This window comes from Corapipo altera, unplaced genomic scaffold, assembly GCF_003945725.1.
Source record: "Corapipo altera isolate COAL_440 unplaced genomic scaffold, ASM394572v1 60972, whole genome shotgun sequence".
Classification (NCBI taxonomy): domain Eukaryota; kingdom Metazoa; phylum Chordata; class Aves; order Passeriformes; family Pipridae; genus Corapipo; species Corapipo altera.
This window is the reverse complement of record NW_020885013.1, coordinates 496,798-512,937: the sequence shown is the minus strand read 5'-3', so window position 1 is coordinate 512,937 and position 16,140 is coordinate 496,798. Positions and strand designations below refer to the sequence as shown.

At 44.1% G+C, this 16,140-nt stretch overlaps 1 protein-coding gene across 3 annotated transcripts in view; it reads left to right on the top strand.

Moving 5' to 3' along the window:
- The window catches only part of LOC113958937 (secretory carrier-associated membrane protein 1-like), a 78,101-nt gene extending 72,182 nt beyond the window's left edge, over positions 1–5,919 (top strand). For 2 of the 3 annotated variants that reach the window (XM_027667578.1, XM_027667577.1), the window contains one exon: positions 5,437–5,595. In XM_027667578.1, the coding sequence (XP_027523379.1) occupies positions 5,437–5,595 (159 nt within the window). Of the gene's footprint in view, positions 1–5,436 lie in introns of all 3 variants that reach the window. The other variant, XM_027667576.1, reaches the window with a different exon arrangement.
- Positions 5,920–16,140: the final 10,221 nt, after the last annotated feature.

Sequence of the window (16,140 nt, the reverse complement as noted above, 5' to 3'; positions counted from 1 at the left end):
AACCCTTTCTGTGAAGAAATTTTTCCAAATATCTAATCTAAACCTCCTCTGGTACAACTTGAGGCCATTTCTTCTCATCTTGTCACTTGTTACCTGGGAGAAGAGACTGACACCCACCTCACTACGACCTCCTTTCAGGTAGTTGTAGAGAGAGATAAGGACCCCCTTGAGCTTCTTTTTCTCCAGGCTAAACAACCCCAGTTCCTTCAGCTGCTCCTCACAAGACTTATGCTCCAGCCCCTTCCAGCTTTGTTGCCCTTCTCTGGACTCACTCCAGCACTTCAATGTCTTTCTTGTAGTGAGGGGCCCAGAACCTAAACACAAGCTTTTATCATGTGGCCTCACCAGTGCTGAGCACAGGGGAATGATCACTTCCCTAGTCCTGCTGGTCACACTATTTCTGATAAAAGCCAGAATGCCACTGGCTTTCTTGACCACCTGGGCACACTGCTGGCTCATGTTCAACCAGCTTTCAAACAGCACCCTTTTCCACTGAGCAGCTTTCCAGCTGCTCTTCTCCAAGTCTGTAGCGTTGCATGGTGTTATTGTGACCCAAGTGCAGGATCTGACACTTTGCCTTATTGAATCTCATACAATTGACCAAGACCCATCAAGGTGAAGGGCCTTGAGGGGAAACTGTATGAGGAGTGGCTGAGGTCACTTGGTCTATTCAGCCTGGAGAAGAGGAGACTGAGGGGAGACCTCATTGCAGTCTACAACTTCCTCGTGAGGGGAAGAGGAGGGACAGGCACTGATCTCTGTGGTGACCAGTGACAGGATCTGAGGGAATGGCCTGAAGTTGTGTCAGGGGAGGTTTAGGTTGTATATTAGAAAGAGGTTCTTCACCCAGAGGGTGGATGGGCACTGACTGAACAGGGTCCCCAGGGAAGTGGTCACAGCGCCAAGCCTGACAGAGTTCAAGAAGCATTTGGACAATACTCTGGTGCATGGTCTCAGGCACATGGTGTGACTCTTGGGGATGGTCCTGTGCAGGGCTAGGAGTTGGACTCGATGATCCTTGTGGGTCCCTTCCAACTCAGCATATTCTGTGATTCTGTAAACTTGCTTAGGGTGAACTCGATCTACTTTTCCAGATCATTGATAAAGAAATTAAACAGGTCTGGCCCCGATACTGAGCCCTGGGGAACACCACTCATGACCGGCCACCAGCTGGATGTAACTCCCTTCACCACCACTCTCTGGGCCCAGCCATCCAGCCAGTTTTTTACTCAGTGAAGAGTATACCCATCCACACCATGGAAAATCAGTTTCTCCAGGAGAATGCTGTGGGAAACGATGTTAAAGGCTTTATTAAAGTCTAGGTAGACCACATCCACAGTCTTTCCCTCATCCACTAAGCAGGTCACTTTGTCATAGAAGGAGATCAAGTTGGTCAAGCAGGACCTGCCTTTCATAAACCCATGCTGACTGGACCTGATATGTGCTGCCTGATGGCACTCAAAATGATCTGTTCATGACCTTCCCTGGCACTGAGGTCAGACTGACAGGCCTGTAGTTCCTTGGATCCTCCTTCCAACCTTTCTTGTAGATGTACATCACATTTTCTAACCTCCAGTCAACTGGGACCTCCCCAGTAACCCAGGACTGCTGGAAAGTGATCGAAAGGGACTTGGTGAGTTCTGCCAACTCCCTGAGTACTCTTGGGTGAATCCCATCAGACCCCATGGGCTTGTGCAGGTCTAAGTGGCATAGAAGGTTGCTGACCATTCCCTCCTGAATTATGGAGGCTTCATTCTGCTCCGTCTCTGTCTTCCAGCTAAGAGGGCTAGGGTACCCTGAGAACTACTGGTCTTGTTATTGAAGGCTGAGGCAAAGAAGACATTAAGTACCTCAGCCTTTTCCTCATCCTTTGTCACTGTTTCCCCCGGCATCCAATAAAGGATGGAGATTCTCCTTGGCCCTCCTTTTGTTGCTGATGCATTTGTAGAAACACTTTTTGTTGTCTTTTACATCAGTGGCCATGTTAAGTTATAACTGGGCTTTGGCCCTTCTAATTTTCTCCCTGCATGACCTCATGACATCCTTATAGTCCTCCTGAGTTACCTGCCCCTTTATCCAGAGGTGGTAAACTCTCTTTTTTCCTGATTTCCAGTCAAAACTGTCTGTTCAGCCAGGCTGGTCTTCTTCCCTGCTGGCTTGTCTTTTGGCGCGTGGGGGTGACCTGTTCCTGTAACTTTAACATTTCCTTCTTAAAGCATGTTCCAGCCTTCCTGGACTCCTTTGCCTTTCAGGACTGCATTCCAAGGGTCTCTCTCAACCAGTTTCCTAAACAGACCAAAGTCTGCCTTCTAAAGTCCAAGGTGGCAGTTTTGCTGACCCCCCTCCTTACTTCTCTGAGAATCAAAAACTGTCATTTTGTGATCTCTGTGCCCAAGATGGACTCCACCATCACATCACCCACCAGTCCTTCTCTGTTCACAAACAGCAGGTCCAGCTGGGCACCTCCCCTGGTTGGCTTGCTCACCAACTGTGTCAGGAAGGTCTCTTCCACCCACTCCAGGAACCTCCTGGACTGTTTTCTCTCTGCTGTGCTGTATTTCCATCAGACATCTGGTAAATTGAGGTTCCTCATGAGAACAAAGGCTAACGATGGTGAGACTTCTCCCAGCTGTTTATAGAATATTTAATCTGCCTCTTCATCCTGGTTGGGTCATCTATAACAAACTCCCATCAGGAGATCTGCCTTGTTGGCCTTCTCCCTGATTCTTACCCATAAACACTCAACCCTTTCATCTCCGTCATTAAGCTCTAGACAGTCAAAACACTCCCTAACATACAGGGCTACCCCACTGTCCCTTCTTCCTTGCATATCCCTTCTGGAGAGTTTTTAACCACTCATTGCAGCATTTCAGTTGTGCGTCATCCCACCATGTTTCCATGATAGCAACAATGTCATAGTTTTCCATCTGCACAATGACTTCCATTTCCTCCTCTTTGTTGCCCATGCTGTGTGCATTGGTGTAGATGGACTTCAGTTGGGCTAATGACCCTGCTGCCTTTTTGCAGGGAAAAGGCCTAATTCCTGTGTGACCATTCTCAGGTACTTATGGGATTTCTAACATCAATAACCCCTGCATCCTTGCTGCTGTATGGATCTTCATCCCCTACCTCCACTGATATGGTAGACCAAAGGACCTTGCTAGCACACCATCCTTCAAGCAGTGGTGTGCCACCCTCAGGTTCATCTCTGTGAAGCCTGGCTTTATCCCTGTCCCCTTTCCAATCTAGTTTAAAGCTGTCTAGGAGCCCTGCTAACTCCTGAGACAAGATCCTTTTTCCCCTTTGAGACCCCATGTGTTGCCATCAGGCTCTGTGTCATGTAAACCAACCCATAATTAAAACCCCCAAAATTCTGCTGGTAACACCAGTCTCAAAGCCAGGTATTCATCTGTACGATCTTCCTGTTTCTTTCCCCATCCTTCCTTGCAACTGACAGGACAGAAGAGAACACTACTTGTGTTTCAGATCCCTCAACCAATCATCCCGAGACCCTAAGGTCCCTCTTGATTGTCCGCAGACTTCTTGTTGGGACTTTGTTGCTGCCTACCTGGAAAACCAGTAGTGGGCCATACCAGGATGGGAAATTTCTTGGTTATGTCCCTTACTTGGGCCCCTATGGGTTGGGTCCAGTTAGCATATCGGGTCCTCTGTTCCTCTCATAAGGGAGTCACCAATGACAACTACCCTTCTTTTTTTCTTAACTGAAGTGATTGCCATGCAGGGGTAGACTGCCCTGCCTTAGGCTACCCCTCCAGCCTGGATGGACCTTCATCCACATTCTCATTTCCCTGACCCTCAAGTTCCAGAGTCTCATACCTATTGTATAAGGGCACCTGGGAAGATGAGGTAGGTCAGGAGGGGATTCGCCTGCTGCCTGAAGCAGAAACCTGTTTCCATTACCCTCCGTCCCTAAGGTCCTCTCCTGCCTGATGGTGAGAAAGCAGGGGATCCGTTGCTTCTTGTGATGTGCACAGCATGTGCATTTGTCTAAGGGATGATATAGAGTACAGCTCCACCAGTCAGTCTCCTCCTCAGAGTCCCTAATACTTCTTAGCCTTTCTACTTCTGCTCTCACCTCTGCCACCAGGCTGAGCAGATCATCCACCTCGTTGCACCTCAGAGAACTGTTGTCTGTACTGCCATCTAATACCAGTGCCAGGCTCTGGCACTCCCTGCAACCTGATTAAATATGAATCAGAAATAGTATTTGAATTTTAATACTTGATACTTGGAAGTTACTCAGGATTTGGTTGGGGTTTTTTTGTACTAGAGATTATAAGACATATTGTTTAATACTTTTGTTTGTTATACAGAACAATTGCTCATCACATTAGTATAGTGGATATTTATCTGTGTTATTGGGATATTTTATACTTTTTAATGTTGTCCTGGTTTAACCCCAACCAGCAACTGAGTACCATGCAGTTGCTCACTCACTTCTCCCCATACCCTCTGTGGGAAGGAGAATCAGAACAGTTTAATAATTGAAACAAAATAAAATACAATAATAATGATGATAATAATAACTAATGAAAAGGAGAGAGAGGAATAAAACTCAAGAGAAATAAGTCATGCACAATACAATTGCTCACCACCCACTGATCAATGTCCAGCCTGTCTCTGAGCAGCAATCATCCCCTCCTGGTCAACTCCCTCAGTTTATATATTTGGCATGATGTTCCATGGTATGCAAGATTCCTTTGGCCAGTTTGGGTCAGCTGTCCTGGCTATGCTCTCACAGCTTTTTGTGCACCTCCTCACTTGCAGAGCATGGGAAACTGAAAAGTCCTTGACTCAGGGTAAGCACTGCTCATCAACAACCAAAACATTAGTGTGTTCTCAACATTATTCTTTACTAAATCTAAAACACAGCACTGTACCAGCTACTGAGAAGAAAATTAACTCTATCCCAGCTGAAACCAGGACAAATTTTCAGTCATAGCTTAGCTTAATAGGTTCTTGCAACTATGTCAATCAGTGCAATTAAGATGTTTCTAAAAATTTAATGTACAAAAAAGTTCAACAGAATGTTACACTGTAAATTCAAAAATACTTTTTTTTTTTTATTTCCTACTGTTGCTTTAAACATGCACACTTATCACGCCTTATGCTAAGGATTCAACCTATTTGTGTATTTAAATGTGTTGTTTCAGATAGTAGATAGCACACACATAAACTTGCAAAAAGTTACAGGCATCCCTACAGTCAAACTGCATGGACAGCAGGGCAGTCGGAAGTTGTAGAGTTTGTGGGGGGAAAAAAAATCTGTTTACTCATTTTCAGATCCTTCCAAACATATGAGCAAATCATATTTTTCCACCACACAGCTCTACTTTGTGTTTGAGACTTTGCTATTACTCTACCAAGAAATGGAAGGCTCAGCACACTTTTTTCACTGCTTTTCCACCTCCCTAGGTACATGGTCTCTACCGCACAACTGGTGCTAGTTTTGAGAAAGCACAGCAGGAGTTTGCAACAGGAGTGATGTCCAACAAAACTGTACAAACTGCTGCAGCCAACGTCGCATCAACAGCAGCAACCAGTGGAGCTCAGAATGTGTTCAAGGGTAACTGAATGTAGAGAAATATAAAAAGTAATGACGGTTCTCTTCCATTGTACTTTATTTTCCAGTCACTTATTATATTCTCTAAAAACATATATCAAAATGCACACAGCATGTTTGTTTCTTCTGCAGCAGTGCATAGGTAAAATGGGAAATGTTTGGTTTATTTTATAATAAATTTATTTCTTTTAAAAAGATAACCATTCTCTGTGCTTCTTTAAAATGTTGCATTTTGGAATATAAAACTTTCCTTATTTAGGGAAGATAAATAATTTCAACAATTGGCCTGAGAATGAATTGTGGTATATAATGATCAAATAAATATATTAAGAATTTGGAGGGGGTTTTAGTGGTTCACTCTGGTATTTCTTTTTAACTTCAGGAAAGGACTTTGGATCCATTTTTTTTTTCTTTGTAAGAACTGTTTTCCCTATTTCTGCTATAAGTGGGGGAGACTGAGAGATGTAGAAGTTTAGGTTTGGCTACTGCTTTTGCAATTTCAGCATCTGCTGGAGGACAAATACAAGTACGATAGATATAAATTATGTTGGTTTTATTTTTAGGATAAGTCTTTTGATATAAACATGTAAGTTTGCATGAATACTGTTATCTGATCTTGTTTAAATAGTGTTTTGGTCCAAAATTTGCCTGTGCTGCATTATAGTGTTTGTTTGTATCTATTTTCATGGAGTATTCTCTATCTGTGAGAAGTTGCTATGGTGCAGAAATGTTGTCTTTAATAGAGTGTGTACTGCAGTCTATAGTTTAAGGAAGTTAACTGATGGTTTCAATCACAGAGCTAAATGATTATATATTTACTAGTTTTAATTTCAGTATTCATGTCTTGAGGTAGTCATTTTGTTGGAAAAGAAAAAAATATTGACCTTTAGAACCCTAGTTTTGTGCCACCCTTCTCTCTTACAAGCAGTGGTATTTTTGTTGTGTTTGGGATGTGTAGATTTGTGTTTAACAGTGGTACTAAATCTCTAGCCTTATCAGTCACAATGTTTACTGCTTGTCCAAAAATCTAAATATACAGTATTTAATTTTCTAAAATAAAACTTTTTAAGCAATGGCACTTAACAGATACATGCATTCATTTTAACATAACTCAACCATTTATGTGATTTGATTTAAGCTGGGGGGGGAAAGCTTTTAAACTATTTTGAGTTTGAAAAGTGAGAAATCTTCATCTTTCACAAAGTTAATTTTAGCTCATTGAACTGGAGTCCTAAGAGGTTTAATTGGTGCTGTGGAACTGAACAGTCCATAATGGTGCATACTATCAAAATATTCTAGAATTGAATCATGTCTTATTATAAAGCAACATTTCTCTCCTTTGAAGGCTATTTGATATTCTTGGATTGCCTCATGAGTCTTATGCACAATAGTTGGGCTTTTTTTTTTAACTCTGTTTTAGGTAATTAAAACAGGAAGGGACCACATCCCACAACCTGTATAAGTACACACTGTAGCTGGAAGGAATTCAGCTCTTAGGGTGAGTTACCTTTAGTAAGACTGAGCATAAAATTCATGTTCTGAATGTGAACAGACTTTCATAGATAAATTCTTTTTCACTGCAGTATATTTATAATAGCATAAGAGTATTACAAAAAAGAAAACCTTTAGCTTAATCCCCCAGTCAGGACTGTACTGTTACCATGAAGTCCCTATTAGTATCCTTTCTTTTACCAGTTTCTTTAAATCCATCTTGAATTTGGATAAATGTAGTAGTTTCACCTATGCTGAAGTTCATATTAATGAATATACTTGCTTCTAAATATTCTCTTCATCATGAAGTTAAAAGTAATTTAAATATTCTATGTAATAGGGTCTCTAAAATTCTATACTAGTGGACATGCTATCATTGAACTTAAATTTGTGTGGAATGTTATTAAATGGGCACAGAGTGGCTGGAGAGCAGCCAGGCGGAAAGGGACCTGGGGGTGCTGATCGACAGGAGGCTGAACATGAGCCAGCAGTGTGCCCAGGTGGCCAAGAAGGCCAATGGCATCCTGGTCTGCATCAAGAACAGTGTGGCCAGCAGGAGCAGGGAAGTGATCCTTCCCCTGTACTCTGCATTGGTGAGGCCACACCTTGAGTATTGTGTTCAGCTCTGGGCCCCTCAGTTCAGGAAGGATATTGAGGTGCTGGAGCGGGTCCAGAGAAGAGCAACGAGGCTGGTGAAGGGACTGGAGCACAAGTCCTATGAGGAGAGGCTGAGGGAGCTGGGGTTGTTCAGTCTGGAGAAGAGAAGGCTTAGAGGTGACCTCATCACTCTCTTCAACTACCTGAAGGGAGGTTATAGCCAGGTGGGGGTTGGTCTCTTCTCCCAGGCAACCAACAATAGGACAAGGGGACATGGGCTCAAGCTCTGCCAGGGGAGGTTTAGGTTAGATGTTAGGAAGAAATTCTTTACAGAGAGGGTTATCAGGCATTGGAACGGCCTACCCAGAGAGGTGGTGGATTCACTATCCCTAGAGGTTTTTAAAAAGAGATTGGACGTGGCCCTTAGTGCCATGATATAGTAATTGGAGTTGGATCAGGGGTTGGACTTGATGATCTTGGAGGTCTTTTCCAACCCAATCTATTCTATGATTCTATGATTCTAAATACTTTCCAGACAGAAGCCACAATTTTCTCAAGATCAGGCATCACACCTCTAACAGCTGTATATCAAAATTGTTCTTTTCATAATCTTTTTAAATTAACTTGAAGGTTGTATCTAGGAACTCTACTATGGATTACTTTTAAATTTAAGCAATTCTCTTGGATATCTCTTGGCTATGAATCCTAGGGACATCATCCTTGCAATTTAAAGATTGCATAATAACATACGTTACCAGAATATATTATGGAAGAAACATTAGGAATAAAACCTGAATTTGACAGGTAGATTCCCCCCACACACACAAATGTTTAACTGTTCTTTGGGAAAACATATTTAATGTTCTATATATAGATATTGTTGATTTGTAATGTCATGGGTTGAATGTACAGATTTTAACCTCCTAAGTGAAATTCAAGGTTCAGTTACACATGAATTATTTAAACCAGAAATCTCTGATGCTTTGCAGCCCAAAAGTGAGAGAGAAGTTTGAGTTTAGCTTTGACAACAGAAGGCTGATATTTATTAGAATATTTTGTACCTAACAAAACTAGATTTTACAACCTCTTATTAATTAATCAGAATATGGTGCCCACTTAAGTTGTCATTTTGTAGTATTGTGGAAAACTGAGTACAAAGTTTAAACACTGGAATGTCTGTAGTCATTGATCTGTAATTTAGGAGTTGGTTTTATTTATCTTGGGGATGTTTGTATATTTTGTAAATTACTAACAATGCTCTGCCATCCTGGTGAATGTCATAGTTCTCTACAAATGCACTTCTGTTCCTCTGTTGCATGTTTGAGTAGTTCAGAAGCTTTGTCTATTTATTGTATTAACACAGTGTCATAGAATAAAAAAAGGTTTCCTTTTTCTGTATATTTGCTCTGTATAGTTTTGAACAATATAGGGATTTTTCTTTTAAAGGTCAGGATAACATGCAGGGTGGCTGATCTATATACAAGTGCTCTCAGGCACATGGTGTGATTCTTGGGGAATCGTGCATGGGGCCAGGAGTTGGACTCGATGATCCTGATGAGTCCCTTCCAATTCAGCATATTCTATGATTTTATGTCTCACTTGGTTCTTATAATTCATAGAATCAGAGAATATCCTGAGTTGGATATGTGCCTGAGACTGTTGTCCAAACACTTTTTAAACTCTGGCAACCTTGGTACTGTGACCACTTCCCTGGGGAGCCTGTTTCAGTGCCCAACCACCCTCTGGGTAAAGAACCTTTTCGTAATATCCAACCCAAATCTTGCCTGACACAGCTTCACGCTGTTCCCTTGGGTCCTGTCACTGGTCACCAGAGAGCAGAGATTGGTATCTGCCCCTTGGCTTCCTCTCATGAGGAAGATGTAGACCACTACAAGGTCTCCCCTCAGTCTCCTCTAGGCTGAACAGAACAAGTGACCTCAGCAGCTCCTCATAAGGCTTCCCCTCTAGGCCCTTCACCATCTTCATTGCCCTCCTTTGGATGCTCTCTAATAGCTTAATATCTTTCTTATATTGTGGTGCCCAAAACTGCACACAGTACTTGAAGTGGGGCCGCCCCAGTGCAGAGTAGAGCAGGACAGTCACCTCCCTTGACCAGCTGGCAATGCTGTGCCTGATGCACCCCAGGACATGGTTGGCCCTTTTGGCTGCCAGGGCACACTGGTGACTCATATTCAACTTGCCATCAATCAGAACCCCCAGATCCCTTTCCACAGGGCAGTTCTCCAGTGTCTTGTTCCCTAGTCTATACGTGTATCCAGGATTCCCCTGTTTCAGGTGCAGAATCTAACACTTGCCTTTGTACTTGCCTTCTAGTCTCAAAGGAACTATCTAGAAATGTTTGTGCCAGAAGTCCCAGTAGAGATGGGGCCTGCATCTAATGAAGGCACCCAACATTCTTCAGCTCCTCTGTGTAGGGTATAAAAAAACACCAACATGGTACTTCTGTTACTGTACCAGATTATCCTTACACATGAGAAGGAAAATACTGTCCACAGTGTATAACTTGGATTTCTTAGTTGTTACTTTATTGAAGACATGGTTCTAAAAACCACTGAGTTCTTATTAGACAGTCATTATTCTCTAGGGTTCTTCAGTATTTTTGCAGTTGATTTGTTTCTCTGGATGTTAAAGCATTTCTTTTTTTTCAATTGATTTTGCTCTCTGTGCATTTAGTCCTCCCTATAAATTGTATCAAAGGTCTAGTAAATGATCTTCTCTGGTGGGAAAAATAAGATCCTTTTTCCTCTCTTCATTCTTGTCCCATTATGGTATTTTTTCTCCTTTAACCTTGCCTTTCCTACTATTCCAAATTCTGAAATTGCATCATCTCATTCTTTGGTCCTCAAATATAACCAAAACTGTTATGACAAACTTTGAAAATACTAAATAATTCTTTCTACTAGACATTTTGAAATTAATCCACTTAGTTCAGATCTCCATCAAAATAGTATTTTACTCACACTTATTTTCTCATCTACATAATTGTCCCTGTTCTCTAGTTTGTCCTCACTGGCATAAAAGATGAATGTCTGCAGAACACTGTATCCAGCTCTGAGGAATTCCCAATGGAGCTGGCAAACTGCAAAGAATTAAAAGAGATGAAGAGATGTTTGGTACAATTATTACTACTGTTACCCCAAAACTAAATGTTTATTGAATTAATGTTACTGTAAAAGAAGTGATACTGTGTTTACTAAAAGAGTGATTATGAAAGAGTAGAAGCAGTACCCCAGTCTATGTAGAATTCCTTTCTTCCCACTCTTAGAACATTAGGTAGAAAATTTTCTCCTTAGTTATTCTATGCTAAGAATGACTGAGGATTTCTATTTAGCTCATCAGTAGATTCAGTTTTGTATGCCACTGCAGTGGGTTGACCCTGGTTGGATACCAGCTGCCCACCAAGCCATTCTATCACTCCCCTTCCCTGCCGGACAGGGGACAGAGAATACGATGGAAAATGACTCGTAGATTGAGATAAGGCAGTTTACTAAAGCAAAAGTGGAAGCTTGCGCACGCACAAGCAAAGCGGAAAATAACAAGGTTTATTGTCTACTTCCCATTAGCGAGCAATGTCCAGCCACATCCCGGGAAGCAGGGCTTCATCATGCATAGTGGTTTCTCAGCAGGCAGCCATTGAAAACAAGGAATACTCCCTCTTCCTCCTCCTTTTCTTAGCTTTATTATCTGAGCTGATGTCACATGGTATGGAATATCCCTCTGGTAGTTTGGGTCAGCTGGCCTACTTGTGTCCCCTCCCAGGATCTTGCCCTCGATTGGGGGAGGAATGTTACAGTGCTGATGCTGTGCTCAGCAGTAACCAAAACACTGGTGTGTTATCACACCTTTCTAGCTCCCAATGCAAAGCACAGCACTGTGAGAGTTGCTATGGGGAAATGAACTCCCTCTCAGCCAGACCCAATACAATCTCCACCCCTTATTCCATACCGTTTGCATCATACTCAGATCCCATATCTGACTATCTCCCATGCTTTCACAGATCCCATTTTATGGCCTTCTTCCACCTCCCCAGATCCTGGGCTCCATTCCATCAGGATGGGTACTCAGGGCAGGAGAAGCAACACAGTCTATCATTGGACACCGACACCAGTCTGGCTCAGGTCATTGTCACACTCTCCTTGTTCCTCGCAAAATTTGTTCTTCATTGGTCTACTTTACTTCCTGCAATATACAACTTAGAACACAGATTATCTTTCCCCCAAGATTAAATCTCCTTGAGGCACACACCCGGTCTCCCCATCTTCCCTCATTACCCACCAAATGCACTCTGGTCCTTGAGCAAAGACAATCCCAAGAATGGGTTTGCCTTTTCCCATGGGAGGAGAAATCCACACTGCCTTTCCCAGCCACTTCCCCATGTGTAGTATGGGGACCTTATCTCCTCCCACAGTATGTAGGGGTTTTGTTTGGGCAGGACCAGGGTGGTTAGCAGATCCTCTGCAGCAGCCCAGATGGGTTTACCACTGCCAATTGGACTTCTTCCATTGCTGTAGCCACCCCTACAGGGCATTAGCCACCATCCAGGAGTCAGTATAGAGTTATAGCACAGGCCACTTTTCTCATTCGGCAATCTTTAGGGCTAGTTGGATGGCTTTCACTTTGGCAAACTGGCTTGACTCGCCTTCTCCTTCAGCAGCCTCAATGACTTGTCATGTGGGACTCCACACAGCAGCTTTCCACCTCAGATGGTTTCCTACCACATGGCAAGATCCATCAGTAAACAGAGCATTCTTTCATTTTCTGGTAATTTGTTACATGGTCATGCTTCTTGGGCATGAGTCACCTTCTCAGGCAATGCTCCAAAATCTCTGCCTTCTGTCCGGTCCATAATCTCTTCCAGTATTCCTGGGAAATTGTGTTTTCCCATTTGGGCTCGTTGTGTAGTTAATGCTACCCACTTACTTCATGTAGCACTGGTTGTGTGATATGTTATGGGGATGTTTCCTTTGAACATCCAATGTAGCATGGGCAATCGCAATGCCAAGAGGAGACATGCTTTTGTCCCAACAACTTCTGAGGGGGTTCAAGCCCAGATCCCCAGATCCTACACCTTCCAACTTTGTACGTGTATATATATATACACACACACAGAGGTATCATTTCCATAGGCTGGTGTGCTGTCAACTGGTTGCAAGTTGCATCAGGAGCTCACGACTAGTGTATGTGGAGCAGTCCATCCTCATTGACCATGGTAGTTATGACATACAGTGGCAGTGTCATTCAGCAACCAGTATTATACAATTCAACATTACAGACTGTTCTCACCCAAAAATCAAATCCCCTTGAGGTACACATTGTGTTTCCCTGTTCCTCTGCATTACCCACCAAGTGTATCCAGGTCCTTGAGCAAAAACAGATGGGTTTGCCTTTGCTTGAGGCAGGACTAATCCAAACTGTCTTCCCTAACATATTCCTCATATTCACCACGGGGACTTTATCACCTTCTACAGTACATGGAGGTTTTGATTGGGCAGGGCCAGCTTGATTGGTAGAGCCCCTAGTGTTAACTAACCAGGTGGCCTTCGCTAAATGTTGCTCCCAATATTTGAAGGTCCCACCACTCATTGCTTTCAACATGGTTTTTAACAGTCCATTTTACCATTCAACTTCCCCAGAGGCTGGTGCATGATAGGGAATATGATATACCCACTCAATACTGTGCTCTCTGGCCCAGGTGTTTATCAGGCTATTTTTGAAATGAGTCCCATTGTCCGACTCAATTCTTTCTGGGGTGCCATGTCACCACAGGACTTGCTTTTCAAGGCCCAAGATGGTGTTCTGGGCAGTGGCGTGAGGCACAGGGTATGTCTCCAGCCATCCAGTGGTTGTTTCCACATAGTGCTTCCGTTGGCAGGACTGTGGCAGTGCGATGTAATCGATCTGCCAGACCTCCCCATATTTATATTTCGACCATTGCCCCCCATACCACAGAGGCTTTACCTGCTTGGTCTGCTTGATAGCAGTGCATGTTTCACAGTTCTGGATAACCTGGGAGATAGTGTCCATGGTTAAATCCACCCCTCGATCATGAGCCCATCTGTATGTTGCATCTCTTTGCTGATGACCTGAGGCATCATGGGCCCAACTGTGCCAGAAATAATTCACCCTTATGTTGCCAGTCCAGATCCACCTGAGACACTTGAATCTTGGCAGCTTTATCCACCTGTCCACTGTTCCAATTGTCTTCCGTAGCCCAACTCTTGGGTACATGTGCATCTATGACATACTTTTACAGCCAACTTCTCTACCCAGACAGCGATGTCTTGCCACAATTCAGCAGCCCAGATGGAGTTTCCCTCTGCACTGCCAATTGGTCTTTTTCCATCGGTCCAGCCACCCCCACAGAGCATTTACTACCATCCATGAGTCAGTGTAGAGGTAGAGCACTGGCCATTTCTCTTGTTCAGTGATATCTAAAGCCAGCTGGAAGGCTCTGCAACCTGACTTGATCCACCCCCCTCGCTCATGAACAGAAATACAGGACGTGACAGTGTGCAAAGGCACATGGCACAGCATACATGAAAGGGATAAACACGTAACGCTATGAGGTAAATGTCCCAATCCTTCTGTTGTGAGATTAAACCATTCAGCCAGCCAGGCATCACCAACAAGGTGCCACAGTCGTCACTTTGAAGTCTTGCTGTTGTCAAGGCCTCTCTCAATGCATCTGGGTTGGCAGTTATGTATAAACAGCACAGGCCATCAGGCTCAAACAGCATGTGCAGCATTGAGACATAAGGCAGCATAGCAGCAACTGGACTGGGAAAGTTCTCACCTGTAAACGCATCACAGGTGCTCTGTATCTACTATGTGGAAAGCAGAAATAACCTAGAGGAAATATTACACTCAAGTATACACACGGTAATCCTACAAGGATACATCCAAATCTGATAACTCAGGATGGGGTAACTGCCCACCCAGACCAACGAGGCACAAATGACTAGCCAAGTAGGATGTCAATCGAAGTGCGAGCCCAAAATTCAAAAACACGGGTTCAGTGCTTTCCTTTAGGAGAAGGCCTTGGGGGTTGTAAAAAACACCTGAAACACAGGAACTCGAGAAGCTGACATTAGCAGAGAATGCAGCACAAGTACCCATAGTTCATGAACATGTGTCGTCACCCTCTTGACAGGGGAAGAGGGGTCAATGCAGGTACCTGCCAGGCAGCAAACCTACTGACCCCCTTTTAACATCCTCCAAGGTTTATGTAATCTCTTCAAATACAATTAAGTACAATCGGGCATACTTAATTAAGGCCTTCTTACATGTGCTCAAGGCTTTTTGTTGCTGTTCGGTCCACAGCCAAACAGTTCTCGTCCTGGTCGATTCTTGCAGGTAACTCAGTAAGGCTGCCAGGGGTGGAACAAAGGTTCACCAGTACCCCAGAAAGATGTACAATTTAGTAGGGCCCTGCATCCTCCCTGAATCAAATACCCCCTTCCTGTCTCTCGGTGGGGTAAACACATCTGATATCATATCTGGGAGCTAATGGTGGACTCTGCCCACATGGTCATAAGTAACAGCTGCTCTCCAAACACTGTATGAGTTTCAAGCAGGCTTAACAGAATCAGTAGAAACGACCAAGGTATAGTTATCTACCAGTCAAGGGCTGCTCTTCACTCCCCCCTCGAGAAACCCTAAGATAACCATCTTCATTGCATTAGCACTTGAAACAAAATCTTCAAGGGGGGTGATGGATGTATGGCCACTCTATGCGAGCAAAGATTTGGAAAAGGTCTTCACCCTTCGAGCCTGTGCAGTGGATTTTTTAGGTGAGACACAGTGTGCGCTGAACTGAGCCCACCCTTTAATCCTAAGGTTCATCTGCCGGGGCCGAGTAAGCTTGGACAGTGGCAGTGAGGTCCTCAGGATGTAGGTTTGTTTAGAGTGACCTTCTCTTAGATGGATGGTCTTACAGGGCTGACAAGCTCCATCTGCCCAGGGGAGTTTCCCTGACCGGGAATTGAACCCGGGCCGCAGCGGTGAGAGTGCTGCATCCTAACCACTAGACCACAAGGGGGGTGATACAGACCATGAATACAGACAAAACCGCAGAGCCACCCCCCCTCCCCCCATGGCATGGGGCCTCAGCTGCAGGGTGGAGCCGGCCCCCTCACTCCGGCCTCTGCCAGGAGATGCAGTTCCAAGCAGCTGCGGGGGAAGGAGGGGGGGAGGCAAGGGGGGGCTATGCCTCTCCTGCAGGCCGCTGCAAGTAGCAAAACTTTTTAAACGCAGCAGCTCCATGACTTGCTCGCCAAAACCCAGCCAGCACGCAGTCCCCAGGCCCCCACCAACAAGCATCTAAGAACTGTTTCAGTGTCCTTGGGGAATATGACCTAGCAAACTAAACCTCCCCGCCAGGCAAAACACACCGCAGCCAGGGCAGGGCCCGCACCAGGCCAGCATGTACTGGCCTGGGCTCACATTCG